The following is a 27227-nucleotide window of genomic DNA, read 5'->3' as shown; positions in this document are numbered from 1 at the left end:
TTAAATTTAGAAAAGTCAGTTTTTAAAACTGAAGTAGATATTAAAATGCAGTATTCTTTTTCAGTGTTCATTGAACTGTGCTTCATCTTTATATATCGACTGTTGTTTATAATATTCTAAAACTGTTAATTAACTTACCAATTATATTATCTGGGTGATATCTATAATTACTTTGAAATATACTGTATTTTGCACAGTTGGAACAGATTATTATGTCCCAGTGTACGTTGCTTCATGGTCTAAGGATAGTTCAGAAATTAGTCTCAAATGTTTTTGTCTAAGTAAATATATTTGTAAGAATACATGGATGCATCTTCTAATCACTAATGTTAGACTACCTTTTATTAAAATTTTTTAAAAATATGTTTTTATTGATTTCAGAGAGAGGAAGGGAGAAGAGGAGAGAGAGAAATATCAATGGGCTGCCTTTTGCACGCTCCTTATTGGGGTTCAAGCCTACAACATGGGCATGTTGCCCTGACTAGGCGCTCCTGGATCATGGGTTGATGCTCAACCACTGAACCACACTGGCTGTGCTAGACTATTTTTAAAACATGTTTTATGAATAGCTTGGTGTAAAGTCAGAAAAATATATTGGCTATTTCTGAAGATTGTAGAATTTTTTTCTCATTATGGTGTCAGATAAGTTATGCATCTTTCTATTGCTTGGCATTTTTTTTTTCTTTCAGAGTTTGTTATATTACTTACCATTATGACTTTGGATGCATTTAAGTAGTTATTTATGTATGTATAAAATTAGCTTTCATTCAAAATACCTTTTTTGAAATTTCCACAGCTGATAAAACCAACCTAAATTATCCTCTCATTATAAATCTTACATATAATTTATAGTTTTGGTGAAGTTTGGAGGTAAGACTTTATGGATAAATGAATGCATTGTAAAGTAACTTTTATGTCTTTTAGTCCTGTCAGCCCTCCTATCATGGATCTCAGAACCATCATGCAAATTGAAGAAAATAGACAAAAATGGGGAGCTACGCCAAAGACAAATTTGGGGTTTGTTTAAAAAAATAATCATTTTTTTTAAAAAAAAGTCTGTGTTGTGTTGTATGTAGTTCTGCACTAAAGAATTGGAAAGACCTACAGGACTTTCCCTATTATTTTTCTTTATTTTATATTAAAGTTCATTATAAGCTCTTTCCTAGGTAGCTTAGCCTCCAATACATATTTCTTAAATATGTGCTAAAGATTTATTTGGGTTAATAGTCCAACTTTTGTGAAATACAGTATTAAATGCCAGAAACTTGCCCTTAAAACGATCATTGTGGACTAGTTCTAATGCAAGTGTGTGTATTAGTAAGTGGAAAGCTCATATGTAGGTATTACTTGATCATTAATAATATAAACTGATATTGTCATTGTTGATTCTTGTGGTCATTTTGATCCAGTAGTAGTAAAACCACATCAGATAAAGAGAAAGCAATATAATTACCTATTACCTTTGTTAAGCAGAAATTAATGTTAATCGGTTTAATTTAATTTGTAGCAAAATTATTTCTTACGGAATTAAACTTTCTCAGAGGTAGTGAAACTAATTAATTTAACTTAATTTCTAGCAAAGTGATTTCTCCTGGAGTCAAACTTTCTCAGAAACAACGAAAAATGATTGCAATGACTACCAAAGAAAATAATTCAGGAGTGAATAGCACAGAAACAGCTTTAACTGCTCCTTCAAAAACCTCAAAACCAGCACATGCATGGTATGGTCTAATTTTTAATAATCACAGATTTGTGCATTATTAGCTTTTAAAGTAGTTCTTGGCTTCTAGGTCTTATTTCCCCATCTTTTTAAATATTTCACTTTCCTCTTTGTTTTTAGTTAAAAACTGTTCCTTGGGAAATAAAGACAAGTGTGTGTTTTTTTGGTTTGTTTTGACAGTACATCATAGTTTTCAAAAGTTTTTTTGTATTTTAACTAGTGTTTATTGCAAAAGCATTTTAAAGGAGCATTCTGATTTTTTTCATTTTTTATAAGAAATAATATACAGGGGTGGTTAAAAGGAGGTTTACAGTTGTGAGTATGCAAAACAGATTTTATTCTTGTATTTTTAAATTATTTATTTTAGCACGTATGAGATTATACCTAAGTGCTTTGTGACATTCTTTTGAATTAATAAAGCTATTTTAATAATCAGAACCTGCCTGTCTTTTTCCATATGAACAGCTGTAAATCTACTTTTGCCAACACCTGTATATTATAGAAAAATTTGATTAGAGCAAACTTTTTTTACCACCTTAATTTCTTTGTCCTTCTGTGTGCATAATGAATATCTTTATTATATAATCAAAACTTGTCATTATTTCTAAGCAGGTCCATTTACATAACTATGTAACATTGAATAAGTTTTCTCCATTAGAATTTACCCCAAATGGCAGCATTAATAGGAATAATCTTCCAGAAGGTTAGATAGCAATTTTGAGATGTGTAAAATGAGGTTGTACTTTCTGCTCCCCTCTCTTTTCTTTGTAACTGATTAGAATTGATTGTCAATCACGATGAAGAAAAGTATGGGTAGTGTGAAGGGCAAGAAGGAAATCAGAACCCTGTTTCTCACAAGCATTGAAAAGGATCTTGGAGGCTACCTTGTTTTGGGGAAATTCCTTCACTGCCTTTAAAGCCATATTTTTTGTTTGTGAGAGGAAATATTTTTCCCAATTAAAGTGTAAATTATTTTGAGGGAGACAACTCTTTATTTGGAATGCCACCAATGGGCCTAAATCAATGTCTTATAGCCTCTAGTAAATCTAAAGCATGATCCCAGAAAAAGAAAGCCCAAGTAAAAAAGAAAAGAGCATGTAAAACTTTAGAGAATGGGTTTAATTCTCTCAAATCATAACATATTCAGTATCTAGAGAACTCTTTTTTTTGTCTTCTTCATACTCTTGATTACGGAAAACACATGTTTTAACTGCTACCCCATAAACCCTACAGAGGCAGTGACCAAATCAGTCTTATACATTGCCTAACCACCAAAACCAAGAACAGTGCCTTGCAGGTAGAAGGTACACAGCAAATACAAACAAGGGAAATTCCCAGAATGACAGTTAAGGGAAGTCTAAAGATAACATAAAATCACATTTAACTTAATTTCTAGCTACCAGGATAAAGCAGGTGCAGTCTTCTGAACAGGGAGAATAGGGAAAATATCTGATATTCCCTACCATTCCACAAGTAAACTGAACTATTTTTCTTGTTTACGTCCTCATACCTACCTACTTTAGGATTTGATACATAAGTGAGTCCAATGTGTGAGCCTTTTCAAGGTTTTGGGTTTTTATACTGTATCACCACTTGATGGCAATTAGGTTTCCTTTATTTTTACTACATCAGTGATCCTTCTAGCTTTTTTCCATCCTCCAAAACTAGTACTAGTTTTAGTTTACTATTGTCTTACTGCTTTATTCTTTTTGCCTTTCTGACATACCTGTTCACTGTATATGGGATTTCAGGGAAAAGGATTAAAGTAGTCATTTATCTGAAACTTCAGAGTTTGATTTTAAATTTAGGAAAAAATTTCCCCAGTAATTATTAGCAACATGAGGTCAGACTCCCATGTTGAAGAGACTAAGTTTCAAAAGAAATTTATTATGGCATATTAAAGAAAATTCTAAAAACATGGGAAGAAATATGCCAAATAATTTGGCCCAAATGTAATGAGATTATTTTTCCTTAAAAATTAATTTGGTGACTATGATATGTAAGCAATGTTTATACATTTATTTGAGGAAAATGTGATTGGAACATTTAAATACAAACAAATGAATAATGGGTTTTAGGGTACCAAGAAAATTTATCTAACCAATTATAGATAATTTAGTTCTGAATTCAAAGTGAGAAGTATCTGAATTGCCATAAAATTTATGCCCTTTTTATGATTTCTTGCAACCATAGTTTTGGTATCTGAAGGATCTTAAAAAGTTCATTTCTCATAAATTCTTTTGAAGTTATGTACTGCTTTTATTTATACTCTATAACAGTGGGCTGAGTGAGGTAACTTAATAAAAAATATATATGTAAGATATATGTCAATATATATGTATAAACAATATATATATAAAGTAAGGATACATACATATAATTTATTGTTGGTTATGGAAATTTTATCCGAAGTTAATGGCACAGATGAGAAAACATTTGTTAGAAATTTTAAGAACGCATTTATATAAAATGATTGATTGGTATTCCTGCAGTTTGAATTATATTTATTATAAATGGAAATAATTATCATTAGGTTAATTTTCTCGAATTCTTAGAGTGCTACAAGTTTTAGTATATCACTTGATTTTTAATCAGATATACATTTAGTGTAAATACATGTAGTATATGCTTGAAGAAATTAAAAATGGAGTAGATCTGTTTTCCTGACAATATTCCTTGTAAATGTTGGTCTAAATAAAGTTGTTAGAATTTAAACTGCTCTGCTTTTAAAAAGTAGAAAATTAATCTGAAATTAGCACTTTTATCTGATTTATAGATTGTATTTATAGAATATATTCATTACTGTAGTGATTTATCATCCATTTTTAACAATACTTCTCTAAGGAACATCCTCCTGATGGATTATCTAATGCGATTTTATTTTTTTAGAAGATTTTTTATACTCTGGTTACTTTAATATTAAGGTTAATGTACAATTCATTAGCAAATCACAAGTTAGCCTTCTGCATCTGCCTCTGGTTGTAATAAGGAGTTTTACTAGTTTGTTCAAACATTCATTCACCTAGTCGATGACTCCCAGCATATAGTTGTACTCCTGCTGTTTGCAGTTAGATGTGACAGTAAGTATGAAAAGTAACTGGTTCTTGCACTAGAATGAAGTTCTAGCCAATTGAATTTTAAATCTAATGTGAAAACACCAAGTATATATGGGAGTTGGCCAGTTTGCATTATCCAGTGTTTTACTTGGAGAAATAAATCTTCAGTGGAAGAAGTCTTTGTGGCCTGGCTTGATTTCTGACTATAAATTCTTCCAAATCCCGTTTAGAGCTAGCCTATAAGTTATAATAGACTAATTTCAGTTATTTAACTTTTTAGAGCTAGGAATTTTGTTCATTAAAGCAAAATTTTTAGGGCTGCTTTAGCTGAGAAACAAATCTTGATTAAATTTTTGAGTGGATACAAATATCTACAAATGCTTCTCTGTGAAGTTCCTAGCCTATGAGTTAGGAAAGTAAAATCATAGGAAATCAGACACTCTTTTAAAGTATGGCATGATCAGTGGAAAGAATAATAGAACTCATTTGAAAAAACCTGCGTAAGACATTTTATAGGTAACTACTGTGCATGTTTAATGAATTTGTAAGTTTCTTCTTTTGTAAATACTGTTACCTATATTTACTCTTAAGGAGATGTTATAACTAACTTAAAAAAAAAAAGCTTTTAGGGTACAGATCACCACATCTAGAAGTCCCTGAATTACCTCTAGGGTGAATCTGACAACTTATGCTTTTTATACACATCATTGTGAAGTTTCTGTGTTTAGAGACGTGAATTGCTTATAGGAGATATTCAGCAGATTTTCTGGCAAGAGTGTTTGCCAGCATGTTCCCAAATGACTAATGATACAGTACTTTACACCATAGTTACCCTGTTTACCAGTAGAAACCTTCAGGTATGTGTGCTTTTGGGAGGAGAAAGGAATTGGTAAAGAAATGGGGAGTGGTTCTTTTGTGTATATATACTTTTTTTAATGTTCTGTGTATATACATATTTTGGGGAAATTTTAAAGTCAAAGTCAGGTAAATTTCTTTTGAAGTATTTTTAGTAGGCCATGTTGCTGATACACATCTATAGAGAAAATTTCTGTCATAATGAGCTAAGATTTTATTTAGGATAAATGACTTAAATGTGGATACAGCAGTAGAGTATAGTGATTAGACTGGGGTTCTGGAGTGAGCCTTGCCTGACTTTATTGGTAGATCTATTACTTGGTAGCATTGTGAACTTATATCAGTTATTTAACCTTCCTCTGTCTTACTTTTCTTGTTCATAAATAGAGCTAAAAATAGTTTCTATTTCACAAGGGTACTGTGAAGATTTCACAGGAGGTAATATATGGAACATTTAACATAGCACCATCAATATTATATAAACAAATAGTAACTTAATTTGTAATATGGTCACATGATTAACTGATTTCCTTAACGTAGTGAATTTTTGATGACTTTTTAAAAAAAATCTTATGTGAAGCAGTTTGTGGTCATTCAATCTTTATTGAGTAAATTTTGTTATGGATGTTTACCTCGTATGTTAATAAAGCAAAGTGTGAATCATCATTATTTTCCTGCCATCTTTGGCACTTAATAAGGAATGTTGTCTTGATTTCTTATTGAAGGGAGTGGTAGTCTAGATGACAAAGTATGAGTTTTATTGTCATTAAGAATTGTATTTCGCTCCCAGTTCTGCCTTATCTCTGGTGATTTTACGATTGTTGAGATCACTGAACTTTGGTTGTACTTATTGTGGTGATGAAAAATACTTCTCTGTCACGATTGTTATTGTAAGGATTAAATGAGATGATGCAGGTACAAATGAGTTATTCAAACAAGATACAGATATTTAGAAGGCCTTGTTTTTTATGGGGTACCCCAGATACAGAGTAGGGCAATAGTAGGTTTATAGTTGTGAGTACATGACAGTTATTCTTGTAGTAGTATTTTCCATATAAACAACCATAAACCTACTTTTTGCCCTACCCTGTAGTTTATGAACTTAATCTGGATGTGGATTTTATGGTATCTTAAAAGTATGAATTTAACTTTTTGGGGAATTATCTGGTTAGCATTTTGTTCGCTTAACATGGTCATTTTGTTTTCTGAATAAATAAAAATGGGGAAAAATTAAAATTAGACTAGGAAATTGTTTACATTATTATTGTTCATAATTTTGACTTTCTAATGTTATAGGTTCTGAAAATCACGCTAAGGGTACAGTGCAGTTCTAGTGTACAAAATAATAACTAAAGTTTCTTTTTGAATTAATTTTTTCCAAGTCAGACTTAAGGAAAGAAAGAGATACGTAGCCTATAAACTGATTATATTTATTCATGTCAGAACTTCTGTGTTTTCATTTTCTTTTTCTCTTAAATAAAAATAAGTTTTGTTAAATGTGAAAATTATGGATAGTAGAGGATTTATATAGCATTCCTCTGAGTCAGATACTGTTTAAAATACATAAATTAATAGTTGATCCTCAGAACTGTTATGATGGAGATGGTATTAGTATAACTATGTTATTGATGAGGAAACTGAAGCATCTAGAGCAGTGGTTCTCAACCTTCCTAATGCCACGACCCTTTAATACAGTTCCTCATGTTGTGGTGACCCCCAACCATAAAAATATTTTCGTTGCTACTTCATGACTGTAATTTTGCTACTGTAAACAATATGTGATTATATATGTGTTTTCCGATGGTCTTAGGCGACGCCTGTGAAAGGGTCGTTCTACCCTCAAAGGGGTCGCGACCCACAGGTTGAGAACCTCTGATCTAGAGGTTAAGTAACCTCCTAAGGTCAAAGCTGGTGTATGACAGAGCCAAGATTTGAACTCAAGTCTAGCAACAGAGCCTGTGTGCCTAATCTTGACTGCCACCCTGTAAATCCTTTTTACATTCTTGACTGTAAAGTAAAACACTGATTGGTTGATAAAAGATTCTGATACCATAAATATGAAATCTTTAGAAGCTAAAATAATCTGTGTAGGTAATTTTTAATGTTTTGCCTGTTTTTTTGATTAACTAATACTCAAAGTATTACACCTATGTTGGGTGTAATTTATTTTATGTTTTAGATCAACTTACATTTTATTTCCTCTATTCTGTCCATGTAAACTTAGGTTTATATTTTAAATGACTTTTTATTGAAACATATATACACTTAGAAGTGTATGGGTTGATGAGGTTTCACAAACTGAACAATCATGTGCAATTAGCAATTCAGATCAAGAAATAAAACTATCAGGATTATTTAGCAGAAGTAATGTTTCCTCTGCTGAGCTTAATTATTTAATTTAGTGAGTTTTTGTTGTTACCTGAGATATAGTTGTAATAGCTGTTATTAATATCACTTATTCATTCTTATCACATAATTTTGATTAGTTCACCACAGTTAATAGCAAAAAATTCCAACATTGCATTAAAAACTTTAATGTATACAACTATAAAATTTTTGGTCTATATTCTCACCTGTGCTTTTAAGCAATGAGCTTTTTAAAAAGTGAATATTTTAATATAACCTCTGTTGTCTTTTATAGGGGATCTTCTCTACATTCATTTTCATCCAAATCATTCCAGGATTTTTTAGTAGAAGAAAAAAAATCTATAACTGGGCATAGTGCAGGAGATCGTTTCAAAAAAGTTTGTTTTAAAGGAATTGAAAATCCCCAGGCTCCAAAAGTTGCAAGGTAATAAACTTACACATTTTTCTTCCTTAAAATCTTCTATGGTAGTTTTATGTTCTGAAATAATCTTTAAATATTTAAGACGCAGATTTTTATACATTTGGAATTAACAGGTCTATTTTTTGAAGCTTTATTTTGGTATAATTGGTTAATAATAAACTGTATATATTTAAAGTACTATATAATTGGAAGTTTTGGCATGCGAATACACCCATTAAACCATTATCACCAACCACACTGACGACAGTGAATATAACTCATTCCCATAAATTTTTTCATTCCCTTGGTAATCCCTTCCTCCCTCCCATGCAATTACTAACCTCTTCTGTCAATATAGACTAGCTTGTATGTTCTGGAGTTTTGTGTCGATGGATTCTTTCAGTATGTACGTTTTTAAAAAATCATTTTTTACTCAGCATCTATTTTGAGATTCATTCAAGTTGCTATGTGTATTAATGGTTCATTACATTTTATTGCTGAGTAGTATTTCATTTTATTGATGGAAAACAGTCTGCATCTATTGCTGGACATTTGGGTGTTTCCAGTTTTTTTGTCTAGCTAGCTATTTTTGATCCTGTTTTTTTTTAAGTCCTGTATGCTTTTAAAAGATGTTTCAAATTTTAAATGCATACATGTAATCTCTTAAATGTTTGCCTAACTACATTTGAGTGCCACTTGTACACATACACAGGTATTTTGTATCTGTTACATATATGATTATAAATGTTTTAAAATAGACCTGTCCTCAGAAAATTTTAAGACATTCAAGAAAGAAATCAAATAAGATAATATCATTAAAATGTTCATACTACCCAAAGCAATCTATAGAATCAACACAACTCCTATCAAAATACCAAGGGTGTATTTTACAGAACAGGAACAAATAATTCAAAAATTTGTATGAAAACACAAAAGACCCCAAAAGAAATCTTAAAAGAACAAAGTGGGAGATATTACACTATTTGATATCAAACTGTACTATAATACTATAGTAATAAAAAAAGTATGGTGCTGGTATTAAAACAGACACATAGATCAATGGAACTGAATAGAGAACCCAGAAATGAACCCAGGCCTATACAGTCAATTAATCTACGATGAAGGAAGAACATTCAATGGGGTAAAAGACAGTTTATTCAGTAAATGGTGTTGGGAATATTGGAAACATACATGCACAAAAGTGAAACTAAACCATCTTCTTACACTCTATCCTATATCCTATATAATAAAAGGCTAATATGCAACCGAACAGCGGAACTACCGGTCGCTGTGATGCGCACTGACCACCAGGGGGCAAACACTCAACGCAGGAGCTGCCCCCTGGTGGTCAGTGCGCTCCCACAGTGGGAGCGCCACTTAGCCAGAAACCAGGCTCATGGCTGGCAAGTGCAGTGGCGGTGGCGGGAGCCTCTCCTGCCTCCGCAGCAGCGCTAAGGATGTCTAACTGCTGATGGCTTAGGCCTGCTCCCCCTGGGCTTCCAGACTGTAAGAGGGCACACACCGGGCTGAAGGACTCCACCCACCCCCCGAGTGCACGAATTTCGTGCACCAGGCCTTAGTACAAGAATAAAGTCAAAATGGATTAAAGACTTAAATGTAAAATCTGAAACCATAAAACTAGAAGAAATTATAGGCAGTAAAATTTCTGACATTTCTCTTAGCAACATTTTTTCTGACATATCTTCTTGGGCAAGGGAAAAAAAAGAAAAACAAATGGGACTACATCAGACTAAAAAGGTTTTGCACAGCAAGGGAAACCATCAACAAAACGAAAAGGCAACATATTGAGTGGGAGAAGATATTTTCCAATAATACATCTAATAAGGTGTTATTATCCAAAATGTATAAAAAACTCAGATAACACCAGAAAAACAACCCTATTAAAAAGTGGGCAGAAGACCTGAATAGACATTTCTCCAAAGGAAACATGCAGATGGCCAATAGACATAAAATGATGCTCAATATAACTAATCATCAGAAAAATGCAAATCAAAACCACAATGAGATAACACCTCACACCTGTCAGAATAGCTGTCATGTGTAAATCAACAAAGAAGTGTTGGCAAGAATGTGGAGAAAAGGGATCCCTAGTGCACTGTTGATGGGAATGCAGATTGGTGCAGCCACTATGAAAAACAGTGTGGAGGTTCCTCAAAAAATAAATGGAATTGCCTTATGATCCATCAATTCCACTTCTGGGAATATATCCAAGAAACACTAATTTGAAAGAATATATACAACCCTATGCTCATTTCAATGTTATTTATAATAGCCAAACTATAGAAGCAACCCAAGTACCATCAATAGATAAGTGGATAATAAAGCAATGGTACATGTAAACAATGAAATGCTACTTGGCCATAAAAAAGAGTGAAATCAGACAGACAGAAAAATACCATATTATTTCACTTATATATGAATCTAAGAACAAAACAAGTAGACTTAGATACATAGAACAGACTGTTGACAGAGGGCAGGGTTGAGGTGCTGCATGAAAAAGGTGAAGGGATTATGGAGTACAAATTGGTAGTTACAGAATAATCAGAGATGTAAATTACAGTATAGGCAATATAGTTAATCCTATATAATAAAGAGGTAATCGGCAAATTGATCCTCACTCCATCACACCATCACAAGATGGCTGCGCCCACAGCGGAGGTGGGGATCCTGTAATGAGCCATAATGAGCAATCAGCAGGGACCTGAGGCTGTGTGGCGCCGGGCCGGGGACCTGAGGCTGTGCACCCTGCCCAGTGGGACTTGATGGGGGACCTCAGGCCATGCCCCCCTCCGCCCTGGTGCCGGGCCACCTGAGGGTGTGTCGGGGTCCTGAGGCTGTGCCCCTCACCCAGCGGGGCTTGATGGGGGTGGAGCCAGCCGGGTCTGGGTCTCATGCAATTTTGAGGTGCACGCCGGTGGGCGGGGATTTGACTCTGGGTCCTGTGGCATGCCCCAGACTCTGACAGGAGGAAGATTTTCATATACATTTTACTAATTTTCCTTCATCTCTGACACTTCTATTATAGAGAAAGGGCAAATAGCAATATTAAAATATTTCCCCTAATTCCCTTTTAATGTGCATGAATTTTGTGCACCAGGCCACTAGTGTTATAATAACTATATACTGGGCCAGCAGGGGGACCACTCTGTAAAGTACATGATTTTCTAACCACTATACTATATATCTGAAACTAATACAAAATAATATTGACTGTAAACTGTAATAGAAAATTTAAAAAATAGTCATTTAAAAATATCTCATTAAGTACATCTATTCCAGACAATTTTTTTTAATTAGAAAATTTTTTTTAAATTTGGTTATTATCCTCTGAATATAATATATAGTATTTTTTGTATAAGAAAAACTTAAGAATATCATTGGTTTTGTAAGATATATAATGACTGATATCCTGTAGACTGTGTTTTCAAATAGACAGAAATGCAACGTCTTTATTTTCCTACTGTGAGACACACAAATCTGCTTCTATTTATATTCATCTTACCCTCCTTTTTTGTTTTGAGGTAGAGTTATCCTTTCCATCTAAGGCTAATACTTATACCTTTGCTTGTATCTTAACCCCTTTACACTTCAAAATCCTTAAACTATGAATTAAGCCTCTCTTTTCTTGTGGATATTCAGCCTTTTCCCTTTAAGTAGGTTCTTCCCATCTGGTTTTGAATATGCTCAGGACTCTCATGTGGTCTGGGTAAAGTAATCAGTCCCTCGCTCAACCCCCACACTTTCTTCTGGCACTTATCCTATCATTACCAATCCCCTACTCCTTTCACAGCCAGATTTCTCCAAAGAGCTGTCAGCTCCCACTCACTTCATAGTATATTCTGGCTTCCAGTCCCATTACTAAACAAACAGTTCAGGCTAAGTTTATCAGTGACCTCCATGTTGCTAACCACATAGACTTTTATGTGACTCATTGTACTTGAAGTTCAATTACAGGTCATTTTCTCATATCACTTTACTAGAGGCCCGGTGCATGGACCCCCAAGGGGTCCAGATTGCAAGAGGGCGCAGGCTGGGCTGAGGGAACCCACTGGTGCACAATCAGGGCCGGGGAGGGACCATGGGAAGGCTCCAGGGCATGTGCGGCTCATCTCGCCCAGTCCCCATCGGCCAGACCCCAGCAGCAAGCTAACCTGCAATCGGAGTGTCTGTCCCCTCTGGTGGTCAGTGCGTGTCATAGCAACTGGTCGAACTGTTGGACACTTAGCATATTAGGCTTTTATTATATAGGCTATTCTTTCTATACCATCTATTTCATGAGATTATGCTCAGTTATCAGCTACTCAACGTTTATATTGCTTGCCCACATCCATCATCTGAGCTTCAGACTTAGTTATCCAACTGCCTTCTTGATATCTCTGTCCCATTTGGATGTTCAGAAACACCTTAAACTGTATGTTCAAATCCAAACTTAATATTTTCCTCATACCTCTCTCATAAAACCAAAATCAAACAAATATATAGCGAAGACATTAAACAGCCTATTTTTCTTCCTTGATAAATGGCATTTGACATATCCATCTTCCTCACCAATGTCCAGTGTGTCACCGGGACATGCCATTTTTATCTCTTAAATATTTCTCAAATCCATATACTAAACTTTATCTCTACTGTTATCACCCCCATTCAGACTTGTGATCTTTCACCTGGTCACCTGAGTAGGCCTCCTAACTGGTCCTGCATAGCCTTTCTTCCTTTCCTTCAATATATTGAGCCAGTAGGTTCTCTTTAAAATGCAGATTTGAGTTCTCTTAGAATAAAAGCTAGAATTCTTACATGGTCTTCAAGGCCTACCTAGTCTGGCTCCTGCCAACCTCTTTAGCTTTATCTTTTAATGTGATCTCTGTATTCTAGCCATCTTGGCCTTTTCTTAGTTTCTCAAATGCCAATTCTTTTTTTTTTTTTAAATATATTTTTATTTATTTCAGAGAGGAAGGGAGAAGGAGAGAGAAACATCAATGATGAGAGAGAATCATTGATGGGCTGCCTCCTACATACCCCACACAGGATCATCAAGCCCACAACCCTAGCATGTGCCCTGACTGGGAATCGAACCATCACCTATTGTTTCATAGGTCGACGCTCAACCACTGAGCCATGTAGGCCGGGCCATTTCCTTCTCTCTACCTACCTACTTCTTAACTAGTCGACTCTGACTTTCTTTCAGTCTCTATTCAGTCATATTGTTTGGAAAAGTCTGACTTCCCTTTTTGGGTTAGGTTCCTGTTATGTATGTCCTCAGTGCACTTCTCACTCATCACACTTCTCAGTTACACTTTTTATTAGTAGGATTCTTTAATGTTTTCTGCTATAAGTATTTAATGTCTGTATATTCAACTCCATAGTTCAGTGACAGCAAGGAAGATTGATCTCTTTGCTCATCACCAATATTCAGAATGTTCCCTAGCATTAGTAGGTGCTCAGTGAGTATTTTTTGAATGACAGGATAAATAAATGAAATAAAATTATAGCTCTGCTTCAAGTAACATTTGTAATATAGCAAGTGATATTGTATTCCTTAGATGTATGAAGTATTACATTCATTTTTTAAATATAACTATACATTAAAATTTATTATTTTCGTTGGATAAATAAATGTTTTAAAAATGTGCTTCGATTGATTTTAGAGAGAGAGGAATGTCAAAAATCCATTGGTTGCCTCCTGTATGTACCCCAATTGGGGACTGAACCTGGATTTGTGCTCTGACTTGGAACTGAATCTGCAACCTTTTGGTGTATGGGACAACGCTCAACCGAGACACATCAGCCAGGGCAGGGATACATAATTTTATTTTTATGGAACTCTACAATTTTAAGGACATGTGGTTCCATAGTTGATCACTAGAGTGTGCTATAACATCAGGGCTCTTAATTGTGAATGGTGTTATGTGCTATTGTACTATTTTGGAAATTTTAGTGACAGGAGTATATGATAGTATTATGCCATCCATACGTTGGGTAGAAGTGGAAGTTGGTGTTTTAAATAGCAATGTGTTATCATCTGATCACTGGGAAAGAAAACAGCTTGAGTTTTCAATTTTAATTTCACCATAGGTCATAATGTAATCATAAGTGAGTTTTTTAAAAGGAAATGATAAACCATAACAAAGTAAAATACTTATTAATTCACTGAATTATGGGGCACCTGATATATGGACAAAATTCTGCTGGCCTCTTGGATATATGTAAAATTATAATACATGGGCCTAGCCTTAAATGTGTTTGAAATGTATTCAGTAAGTCTAAATATGCACACACAGAAGTTAAATGACAGAACGAGAATGGAATTACCATACAGTTTAATAGTATTAAAGAAGTCATAGAGCAATATCTGACTAAGTGCCAGATGAGTGGTTCAGAGAAGGAAAAAAATGACTGGGCCACAGTTGTATTATTTCATAAATACTTTCATGTATTCAATCCCAAATATTTGATCATTATCTTTATGGCCATATAATAATAGAAAAAATGTTAATACATTTCATTGCCCAAGTTTTTGAACATAAAATGGAATTTTTAAAAGAAGAGAGAAGGGACAGTGTAAATAGAGGAAATGGTGGGAATTAAAGCAAGAAGATGGGAATCCTTATAGTCCTTGAGGGAATTGGGCCCCGGGGGGTGAGGTTAGGGGCAGAGATTAGGGGATTTATCTCAAGAAATTCTACCTATCACACGTTCTTGTTTTAATTGTTAAAAATGTGATTCCTCCCCTCCCCACCTCAAGGCCAGTGAAATCCAAGAATGGCAATGTTATTTGGGGGTGTAAAAATGTAGTAAAGAGAGATTTATGCAATTTCTATTTGTTTATTATTACTTATGTGTTCTTTTTCATTTTAAAATGTTTTCTTTCATTTTCCTTTCACTTAAATACCTCCTTGTGTAATTCTGAGCAGAACATGTGATCTTGTGTTTTTAATTAGTAAGAAAAACTACTTACGAGACAAGAATTGTTATATCAGCTCTAATCTTATTTGTAGTTAAGCTAGTACAAAATTCTTTTTTAAAAAGTCAACTGTGTGAGCAAGAAGTAATTTGGTTTTCTCTTAAAGTCTAAATTCAGCAAGATTAATGGTCTTAAGTTTGAACAAATATTTGAAAGATTTTTCTGGAAAGTTGTTTTTCTCTTCAGAAGACTAAAGTTTATACACATTGTTTATTGGAACAATGTGTTGCAAATACCTTAAGCTTAATAATGCTATATTATCTGAAATTTTAGAATTTTTTTATACTTGCTTAATCATATCTCTATTTTTTTATTTTTAACAATTTCACTTCATTCTAAGATGAAATGTTTCCTGGTCACCATGGCTCAGTGTTTGAGTGTGGACCTATGAACCAGAAAGTCAAGGTTTGATTTCTGGTCAGGGCACATGCCCAGGTTACAGGCTCAACCCCCAGGAGGGGGCATACAGGAGGCAGCCAATCAATGGATCAATACTTCTCTCTCATTATTGATGTTTCTGTCTCTCTCCTTCTCTGAAATCAATAAAAAATATGTATATTTTTTAAAAGATGAAATGTTGATAGACTTCAAGTTGTTTGGATAATTTTATAATTAATGAGATTATCCACTGAAAAATTATTAGAAAGAATTCTGGGAATGAAACAGATTTGAGTTTTAGTCTAATGCTTACAATAGGCCTTTGTGAACTTTCCTGAACCTCAGCTTCATCATATATGAAATAAAAATAGTAATGCCTATCCTGTAGGTTTATTATAAGACTTACTAATGTATATGACAGGACTTTGTAAATTACAAAATGTTTCATAGATAATTGTTATACTTAAGCTCTGATTGCTTAACTTTGATTTAACAAGGCCTACATAAGATACTTTAGTCCAAATATTCAATTCTGTTAGCCAGTGACATACCATTTTCTAAGAGAGCTTGTAGCTGCTGCTTTTTAACAATTAAATAATAATTGGTTCCACATTATTATTTTTTCCATTTCTTTGAAAGTTTCAAAACCTTTTAGCTGATCTCTGGACACCAAGATGATTTTTGATCACCATTATGTCACTATGTTAGGCCTGTTATCTCCAGCTTTAGACTGACTTGTAGGTCCTTTCACAGAACTTAAGGGAATTTGCATTTAGTCTCTAAGGTAGTTATCTATTCCATCAGAATGTCGAATTTTAAAATTTATTTTACAGCCATTTTAATCTAGATTTTCATCATCTCATATGTTTATCCCAGCAGCTTTCTAGATCATATTTTTGGCTTTTTTCCCCTCCTGTTTTTTTATTTCATCCTGGAGACTTTGGATATCATAGGTTAGGTATCCAGTAGATAGCAAATCATAGAACTTCATTAAAACTAACCTGTGACTATACCTATTTGTACTTCATCACCTACATCTGAAAGAAAAAAGTTACAGTAATCCAAAGGAATAAAGAACTTTAATACACACACACACACACACACACACACACAAAACCCTCTGGTTTTAAATATACATTTAAGTATTTGTATATTTATGTATATACACATGTGTGTACATGTATGTTTACATACATATATGTACATGTATGTATATATACATATGTGTATATATTTATTGATTTCAGAGGAAGAGAAATATCAATGATGAGAGAGAATCATCGATTGGCTGCCTTCTGCACGCCCCCTACCGGGGATTGAGCCTGGGTATGTGCCTTGACTGAGAATCCAACCATGACCTTCTAGTTCATAGGTCAACGCTCAATCACTGAGATCACAGGCTAGGCCCTCTGCTTTTATCACGTTCTTAAAATCTTTTGGCTTTCTGCCTCAGTAATTTATTCTGTAATTACTTTTTCATAAACAGCTATGTTCCAGGTGTTCTTCTAGACATTGAGATACAAAGATGAGTGAGACACAGTCCTATACCTTGAGAGACTTGTCTAATAGTAAAACAGAATTATAAACAATAATAATACAGCATGTGAAGCTGTATAAGAGTAATTTTGTTGTAGGAGCAGAGAGGAGGTGATATTTGAGGCAGTCCTTAAAGAATGAGAAGACATTTGTCGTGGAATGTATTCTAGACTAAGGGGAATACTAGAAATAACGATAGCTTTGTGATAACGGAACATACCGTACTCTGAAAAAGGCCTGGGTTTGAGTTTGGTCTCTGCCACTTACCCAATTTGTGAATCAGGCAAAATACATAATGCTCTGAGTCTTAGTTTCCTCATTAGTATAAGGGAAATAATACATGCTTTCTTCCCAGAGTATTGCAAAGATTAAATAAGTATACGGAAATACTCTCAGTAGCTTTGCCCACACATAAGGTCTAAACAGTCTAGCTTTCAGTGCATTTTGCATTCTGGCTCCTCTGTTTCATTGTAACTTTATTTCCCTTTTAATCTCTTCCATACTCTTCTATTGAAGAGAACAGCTTACTTTTACTTAAAGCCACCACAATCTTTTACCTGTCCATGTATTTGTATGACCAAAACCTTTGTCACTCTCCTCAGTTTTAATGCCATTTCCTCAGTGAAGCCAACAGCATATGTCCTCTTCCCTATTAATTTCAGCTGTGAATCCATAGTTTTTTTTGCACATATTGGTATAGATATCAATTATAATATTCTCATGTTTTATCACTGCTTAATACATTTTAAAATTTCCCTACCAAAGTTCTGAGTTTTAATCAACTTGATTTTCAGCACTACAGTGCTGCCACACACCTAGTAGATGTACATAAATGAATCAGGAAGTTAATATTTCAGGCCCTGTTTGCTCACTCTCAGACTTTGTTGTTAAACCCGTCTAGGTCTATGTTTGGTCATTGCTGAAAGAGAGCACTTGATTAATCTAGATAATCTCTAGGTACCTTTCTCACTCTAAAATTCCACAGTTAGGCCCATCTCTGTGGTACCTTTGTTAATTTTCCCCCGTACAGAAATGCTTCCTATTCTCCTCATCCCACACCCCTTTCTGCTCGGGACCCTCTCAAATAACCAAATCTTTTTGATATAGGTCCTTATGGTCTCTACACCTCAGTTTGTGAGACACTGTCTTAAATTCTTTTCTGTTGTATTATATGTCATTTTATATGTTGTTTCTTCATGAAAGTAGAGATCATATCTTATATTTCTTTCCTATCTATAGTCCCTAGCTTGTCAAAGTATTTACTATATTTTAGTTGCTCACAAAATTTAGATGCTAATTATCTTGTTTTTATATACAAGTAAGTGCTCTTTTAATGTCATTGATAGGTTCTTCAACTTTAAGAGAAAAGAGGTATAATGAAACTAATTTCAACCTAGGCTAATTGATAAAAATATGAGTTAAGTGCCTACTGTATCTCATCAACATTATTACTAAACGATGTTTGGAACTTAGTGCAAATTTATCACTTTTTAGTCAAAATATTAATGTAAAACATTCTTCACAAAGTTGTCTTTCATTTCTTAATGTATGTTTGATTACAATAAATGGCTCCATGAATATCTTCCCTTATGGTGTATTATATATAAGATTTTATAAGTACATATAGATTTTTTTTTTTTGCTTATAATTTAAAGGTAAGTCTAGCCCTAACTGGTTTGGCTCAGTGGATAGAGCGTCGGCCTGCGGACTCAAGGGTCCCAGGTTCGAATCCGGTCAAGGGCATGTACCTTGGTTTCGGGCACATCCCCAGTGGGGAGTGTGCAGGAGGCAACTGCTCAGTGTTTCTTTCTCATCGATGTTTCTAACTCTCTATCCCTCTCCCTTCCTCTCTGTAAAAAATCAATAAACTATATTTAAAAAAATAAAAAAAAATAAAGGTAAGTCTAACTGCACACATTAATCTGTCCCTGGTTTGGGATTACATTCTCCCATTGGAATCCTGTTAATAAGCAGTGTTACTAATGTTACTAGAAGTTTTAATCTTCTGTTTGGCATTCATTTTGCAGATGCTCTACTCATGGCACCCCAGGACCAGAAGGCAGCCACGTTTCAGATGCACCCCTTCTAGAGAATCACAAGTGAGGTTAATTGATTAGCTTTGGGACCTCCAAGGATAGGCCATTGCTTAGCACTGAAAGAGAATATTAGGATATTGGGGATAGTATGATATTGAATAGAATGTATTTTCTGAGTACGCTGTGCTACACAGTTTGAATTACCTTTCTGTTGTTAAATTGCTTCTGCCCCATCCCACTTTTTGAAGTTTTCCAAAGTTTTCTCTACAGCACTAAACCAAATAAAATATTAGTTCTTTTCCTTTCTGTTTCTCACCTCATCATTCTGTTAACTGAATGCAAAAGTTCCCAGGTCCCTTATGTTGTAGGTCACTGGGGAAAAAATGTAACACTGTTAGAGTATTTCAAAGGAGGTACTGTGTGCAGAACTTCGGGAAGATGAATGAAAACTCATTATTATTATTATTCTTTCAGTCCCTGGTTATCTTCTTCACTGACTGCTCCTCCTGTGGTAGCCCCAGTCACTTTTGCATCTATTGTAGAAGAGGAACTACAACAGGAAGCAGCACTTACCAGAAGTCGAGAAAAACCCTTGGCTTTGATTCAGGTAAAGAATATGCCTAAATGTGTTTAATTTAGGGAAGTTCTACATTACATTTTATCCTTAGATCTCAAGAAATTATTTTTTTTTGCTTTGTGTAGGTGCATATGTTTATAGATTAAAATGCAAATCCTATATAATAAAAGGCTAATATGCAAATTGTCCCCTCAACCCGGAGTTCGACCAGGGACAGGGCCAGTCGGCCCCCACCATGAAAGAATTCGTGCACTGGGCCTCTAGTGCAATATAAAAGTAAACTGAGATTCAGCAATTTAAGTATTGACATATTCAGGATTACTAATTTAGAACTAATAAATTTTGATAATGCTAACATTTTTAGCACTGGTGATTCTTTGGACTGTTTTAAGAGTGACCTGTAGAGAATTTGGCATTATCTAGCATATTACACCTGCCTTGGAAGTTCACTGAGAATCATTGAATTCTTGAAGCAACACACACCAATTCTGGCTTACTTAAGGAAAAGAAAATTTATTTGCGGGATATTAAGATTCCATAGACTTAAGCTGAAAGACCAAAGAGCCAGGCTTGGAAACAAAGACCCGCAGTTGCCCTAGAGATCTGAGAAGCAAAAGTTCAAAGACCTGTAAATTATCTCACAATGAATGGATTTTAACAACTATTTTCAGTTTCTTTTTTCTTCTACTCAACATTAAAATTCAAGAAAAGGTGTGTATCTAATTATCCTAGCTGAGGCCTCGAGGCTTCTCCTTGCCAAGGGGATAGTAGGATGCCTAATTTTAATTCCACTATGTTGTATGTATAGACAGTGGTAGTTCCACAGAAGGAAAATGGAACGCTAACATCCTCCTCCTCAGTTGGCAATTAAAGGAGTAAAACAAGTCTCTCTTTTTTCTTCTTCCCTCCTTTCAGATTGAGGAGCATGCAATACAAGATTTATTGGTTTTCTATGAGGCACTTGGCAACCCTGATGAGTTTGTCATTGTTGAAAGGACACCGCAGGGACCACTGGCAGTACCTATGTGGAATAAGCATGGATGCTAGTTTGCTGTGGAATTGAGATGCATTTTTCATAAATTGCGATTGTCATACAAAAAAGCTGTGGAAAAGAGTTTTCACAAATTTGGTAACAAGATCATTCTAGATAGAGTAAGAAAGATCTCATGTCTATACTGCAGTTTAAGCTTATATTTGAGTGATTAAAAAATTCCTTAGACTCGAGATTTTAGTAATTTTCTTTAAAAGTGTGTCAGAGGAAAAACTAGATTAAGTTTAAATAGAATAGTTTCTTCTGAATAGGTCTAAAAAGGAAAGCGTGAGTGATTGAAATGTAAAATCTGAGTGATTAAAAATAACTTCCCATTTGAAAACTTGGGATAATTTAGAAGATTTTTGCCAAATAGCTGTTGTCACTTCTTTTTTTCTATAATGTTGATTATCTTAAAGTAGGAGTATTTAGCCATTACTTTTTTGCTCCATTAATGGCCAAAATTTTGTGTTTACCATAGTAATTTGCCATTCTTGTGTTTTTTTTGTTCATTAAGCTATGAACATTCTGGTCTGTTTAAAGTTTGATCTGCTCAGATGCCATATTATTCAGCTTGGATAGCATATTCTCCATTTGCATTAAACTATGGAGTACGGTGGAAAGGAAATAGGAACACTACTAACAGCTTAATCTAAGATAATAGTTCCTTAATGAGATTTGGAGTCATTGGGGTTGTTTCTTAGTGGGAGGGGAGACCTTATAAAAGCTTAATTGTGAGAGAATCAGTTTTCCAAAGTGTTAAAATTTTCTGAAATCAGTGCTTAATTATACATTAAAAGAATTAAATAATTTAGAAGAAGATGGGTTTATAATATTATGTTATCAGAAATTCTCTGAGCCTGGATTATATGAAGACATACGCATTGTTTTCTTTACAGTATGCTGTTTGTTTTTGAGTGGTTACAATTTTAGGAAATGTTGTCTATGCTCCAGTATCTAGACAGATAGGGAAGGCTAATGTTCTATTTTCTGGGACATGAGCCTAGGGGAACATGCAAGAAATTCACTGCTGTAATTCAGATGATGGAAGAATTGCTGAAACTAATTAAAAAATTGAGCTCTATCTGAAAGAAGCAAACTTGTAAGCAAATGTGCAATAAAAATTAATCTTGATCGCTGCTAATGTGTGTTTGATATTTTGTACTATGTTGTCATCTATTATAGGAGGAATTACTAGTTATTATAGTCAGTATTTGTTTTAAGTGAATGCTGTATCCATTACATGACTTCTTAAAAAAGGGCAGTTTCCCTAAAATGCACCTGTGAAAAAGTTTTATGTGTTTGAGTAAATTGAGATGTTTTATTGACGTTGCAGTAAAGAGGCCTTCTGAGTAATGTATTTGCAACTTTGATTCTCACATGTGCATTGACATCTTTAATACATAACAATGCTATGGATTTCTATGTGTGCTTCATGCTGCCTGGGCACCACCTAAAGGGCCTTTGTTGGATGAGATCTGAAGGAGGGACAAGGGCTGATCCAATCTGTGGGGCTTTAGGCCTCAACAAACCCCAGTCAGCAGTTGCATTTTATGGCTTGTGTTATACTGTAGGGTATCCTATTAAATTTCATTGAAAGAAGAGTTATTTTGCTGATAAAATGAAAGATAAGCACTGCTAGAAACTATAATTCATAAGCAGTTCCATGAAGATAGCACCAAAAGGCCCAGGAAACTGATGTGTTCTTTCCCTAACAATGACATTCAGCCTGCAATTATTAGTTCATCTTTAATCCCATGACTTCAAGAAAGACATAATAGAATTAAAGAAATTCTAGCAAATGGCAACTTAAAGGATCAGTGGAATGGACAGGATTGGTTTTCTTAAGATTAAGCAAAACAATCATGAAACTATTTAGCCTGGAATGGGGTAGGGTAGGTAGGGGGGTTAGGGGAAGGAAGTAGGTGTCAGAGCAGGATATGCTTAAAATTTGCAAAATCAAGAAGTCTACCAGTCAGATAAAGTCAAATTTGTTGACAGAATAGAAGATCCAGGCCTTCTCTTCAAATTCTAAAGTGGTGGCTTTTACAATAAATTTAACAATAGTCTTAGTTTACATAGGAGCAATAACAGATGCAGTTAATTGAGAAAGGTATTGCTGGGTCATATCTGGCTTGGTTCCGCAGCTCTTGGAGGCTGGGGGATATGTCTGTGTTCATGATAAGGGGTTGATAGCTGTTTCATAAAATTTTAGATCTGAAGAAGCCTTACAGATTATCTTTGCACATTCCCCTTTATTTTATAAATTGAACAATGTGAACTCCAGAGAAAGTGAGTAACGATAATGAGGTTTTCTGTCTTTTGTCTGGTTCTCCTACAACTACACCATACTGCCACTAAGAAAATATTTTTAAAAGCACTTGTTAAAAATAATGTAACCCAGAAGCTTCTAGAATTTGTGGTATAAGCGATTATTTTCAGAAGAAACAACAAGAATCCTCCAACAAGGAATTGGAGACAAGTGATCCAAGAAACCAAAACAGCCTGGTCTTTCCTACACATATGATCATCAGCTGTATCTCAGCCTTTATATATTTCATTTTCATCTATGTCTCTACTTGGCTTGGCTGACATTTTATATGTCAAAACATAATTCTTTTTAATTTCCTTATCTCTTAATCTGTTATTCTCCTAAATCATTCAGGCTGAACTTTTATTCTTTGTGTCCTTTCCCATTTTGCCCCTAATATTATATCAGTTCTTTGAGTTATCTTTTATTTAATCTTTACCATTTCATTTTTATTACTACTATGCTTAAAGTCCTTGATCATTTTCAGAAGTTCTCAAACTGTTTGGTTTCAGGACCCTTTTATATGGATTAAAATTATTGAGGATCCCAAGTAACCTTTATATATATGGGTAACATCTTTCCAAATTTAATGTATTCAAAATTAGAACAAACTTTACCCAGCTGGCGTGGCTCAGTGTTTGAGCTTCACCCTATGAATCAGGAGGTCATGGTTCGATTCCAGGTCAGGGCACATGCCCGGGTTGTGGGCTCGATCCCCATAGGGGGCATGTAGGAGGCAGCTGATCAATGATTCTCTCATCATTGATATTTCTCCTCCCTCTCAAATAAAAACAAAATGAGAACTTTAAAAAAATTTAATTCATATAAAAATCATAAACCGTATGTTAATGTAAATAACATTTTAATGAAACTATTTTACAAAACAATAAGAAGAATGAGATTATATTTTTATATGTAAAAATATATAACTCATTACTTTAGGTTTAGGTTTTATTGCCTGGTTTAATAGAGGACTCTTAGATTCTCATATCTGCCTCTGCATTCACTGTCTTATGATATTACATGTCCTGTAGCATCTGGAAACTTGAAAAACTGAAACGGCAAATAACATGTTATGAAAATAGTTTTGATCTCACCAACACGTGAAAGGTTGAGAAAGTGGTTGAGAACCATTGCATTCTCAACCTGCTCTGAAAATTTAAATTACTTCTCTACACTTTAAGTAAGTTCATATCTTCAGCTTGGCCTTCAAGTGCTTTTTTTTTTTTTTTTTAAATCTATACATGTAGTGGTAGAGTCAAACCTGACCTTATGTTTCTCCCTTTAAATACACTTCAAGCTTTGTTCATGCAAATCTCTACCTAAATTTTTCTTTATTTTACCTATTCATGATTAAGGCAACCCAAACTATATTCCCTTTATATAAAGTTTTTCTTGTCTTTTTCTTCTTATGTGCCCTCAAAAATAAAATAAAAACAGTTATATATATAGGTCAGTTAGGTTATTTCCTCTTAACACTTTATACCTTTTAGGGTACTTGTCATATTCTGCCATTTTTATTTTTTCTATTTATCTTTTACTAAATTAGTTATATTTTTAAGGCATGGACTAGTCATTCTTTTATTTCTTGCATGTATGTATTTAAATCTAAAAATCTTGAACCATAAGTGGCCAAGACAAAAATATCCACTCAGTATTTTACCAATAGGTCAAGAAATGGACCCTTAACAAGCACTGCAGAAAGAGGGGCTTGATTTGATTTACTACTTACTATTTCATTAAGGGTTTTTACTATAATTCATGAGGGATATTGGTCTGTGGTTTTCTTTTGCTGTCTTTTCCTGGCTTTGGAATCAGCTTAATAATGACCTCATAGAATGAGTTGAGAAATATTACAATCTCTCTTTTCTAGAAGTGTTTATAAATGATTGGTATTATTTCTTACTTAAATGTTTGATAGAATTAACCAGTGAAGCAGTCTGGGTATGGATTTTTCCCCCCAATTACAATAGACATACAATATTATATGTTGCAGTGTACAACATAGTAATAAGTTATATAACTTTATGAAGTGATCACTCTATAAGTCTAGTATCCATCTGACACCTATATGGGCTTTTCTTTATGGAACAATTTTTAATTATTCAATTTATTCATATTTCTTTACATATTACAGGTCTATCGAGTTTCAGTAATTTCTAGGAATTTTTTTAATTTATCTAAATTGTCTATTTTGTTGGCATAAAGTTGTTCATAGTGTTTTCTTTAAATATATTTTATTGATTTTTATAGAGAAGAAGGGAGAGGGATAGAGAGTTAGAAACATCAATGAGAGAGAAACATCGATCAGCTGCCTCCTGCACACTCTCTACTGGGGATGTGCCCGCAACCAAGGTACATGCCCTTGACTGGAATCAAACCTGGGACCCTTGAGTCCACGGGCTGACGCTCTATCCACTGAGCCAAACCAGTTAGGGCTGTTCATAGTGTTTTTATCTAATCCTTTTAATTTCTGTGAGGTAAGTATTGAGGTCCCCACTTTCACTTTTGATTTTGGTAATCTGTTTTCTCTCCCTTCCCCTTGAGCTTATCAATTTTGTTTCCCTGCTTTCTTTTCCATTGGTTTCGATCTTGATCTTTACTGTTTTCTTTTTTTCTGCCTGTTTTCACTTTCATTTGCAGTTTTAACTTCTAAGCTCTACAAGTGTATTACTTTTATAGTAATTTAAAAACTAAAATTAACTATAAGCTCAAAAATTTATTAAGTAGATAGATGGCTTTATAGAAGAGATAACTAAACATAATTTTTGCTTAGTATATTGATTTAGCTTGTGTTTAATAATAAAATTTGAGACAGTATAAAATAAGTACCCTGAACTTGGTTAACACATGAAAACTCCAATTATTAAGCCGGGTTTCCTTCATAAAATCGGACCCAGTTTAAGAAAATGTATAAGAATAAAGTCTCTATCTTCACTCTAGACCAGTGATGGCGAACCTTTTGAGCTGGGCTTGTCAGCATTTTGAAAAACCCTAACTTAACTCTGGTGCCGTGTCACATATAGAAATTTTTTGATATTTGCAACCATAGTAAAACAAATACTTATATTTTTGATATTTATTTTATATATTTAAATGTCATTTAACAGAAAAATCAACCAAAAAATGAGTTCGCGTGTCATCTCTGACACGCGTGTCATAGGTTCGCCATCACCGCTCTACTATAACTGTCAGATTTTTTTTTTTATTGCTTAAAGTATTACAAAGGGTATTACATATGTGTCCATTTTATCCCCCCCGCCCTAGACAGACCCCTAGCCTCCCCTATCCCCCAATGTCTTATGTCCACTGGTTATGCTTATATGCATGCATACAAGTCCTTTAGTTGATCTCTTACCCCCCTACCTCCTGCCCCCCAACCCTCCCCGGCCTTCCCGCTGCAGTTTGACAATCTGTTTGAGGCAGCTCTGCCTCTGTTTCTATTATTGTTAAAAAGTTTATAATGGTCTCTATTATCCATGAATGAGTGAGATCATGTGGTATTTTTCCTTCATTGACTGGCTTATTTCACTTAGCATAATGCTCTCCAGTTCCATCCATGACGTTGCAAATGGTAAGAGTTCCTTCCTTTTTAGAGCAGCGTAGTATTCCATCGTGTAGATGTACCACAGTTTTCTAATCCATTCATCTACTGATGGGCACTTAGGCTGTTTCCAGATCTTAGCTATGGTGAATTGTGCTGCTATGAACATAGGGGTGCATATATCCTTTCTGATTGGTGTTTCTGGTTTCTTGGGATATATTCCTAGGAGTGGGATCACAAGGTCAAATGGGAGTTCCATTTTCAGTTTTTTAAGGAAACTCCATACTGTCTTCCACAGTGGCTGCACCAGTCTGCATTCCCACCAGCAGTGCACAAGTGTTCCTTTTTCTCCACATCCTCTCCAGCACTTGTCGTTTGTTGATTTGTTGATGATAGCCAGTCAACTGTCAGATTTTTTAAGGCAAAATCTGGTGG

The 27227-nt window shown here is 34.4% G+C and overlaps 1 protein-coding gene across 1 annotated transcript in view; it reads left to right on the top strand.

Annotated features, from left to right (window-relative positions):
- IBTK (inhibitor of Bruton tyrosine kinase) overlaps positions 1–22076 on the top strand; it is an 85608-nt gene extending 63532 nt beyond the window's left edge. Inside the window, exons 24-29 of the mRNA XM_081095090.1 lie at positions 925–1017; positions 1578–1721; positions 8273–8422; positions 19322–19393; positions 19805–19937; positions 20823–22076. Coding sequence (XP_080951216.1) covers positions 925–1017; positions 1578–1721; positions 8273–8422; positions 19322–19393; positions 19805–19937; positions 20823–20954 — 724 coding nt within the window. The 3' untranslated portion in view covers positions 20955–22076. The remainder of the gene's footprint in view (positions 1–924; positions 1018–1577; positions 1722–8272; positions 8423–19321; positions 19394–19804; positions 19938–20822) is intronic.
- Positions 22077–27227: the final 5151 nt, after the last annotated feature.

The sequence above is a fragment of the Myotis nattereri genome, assembly GCF_964212035.1.
Source record: "Myotis nattereri genome assembly, chromosome: 6".
NCBI classification, from domain to species: domain Eukaryota; kingdom Metazoa; phylum Chordata; class Mammalia; order Chiroptera; family Vespertilionidae; genus Myotis; species Myotis nattereri.
This window is presented reverse-complemented; position numbering and strand designations above follow the sequence as displayed.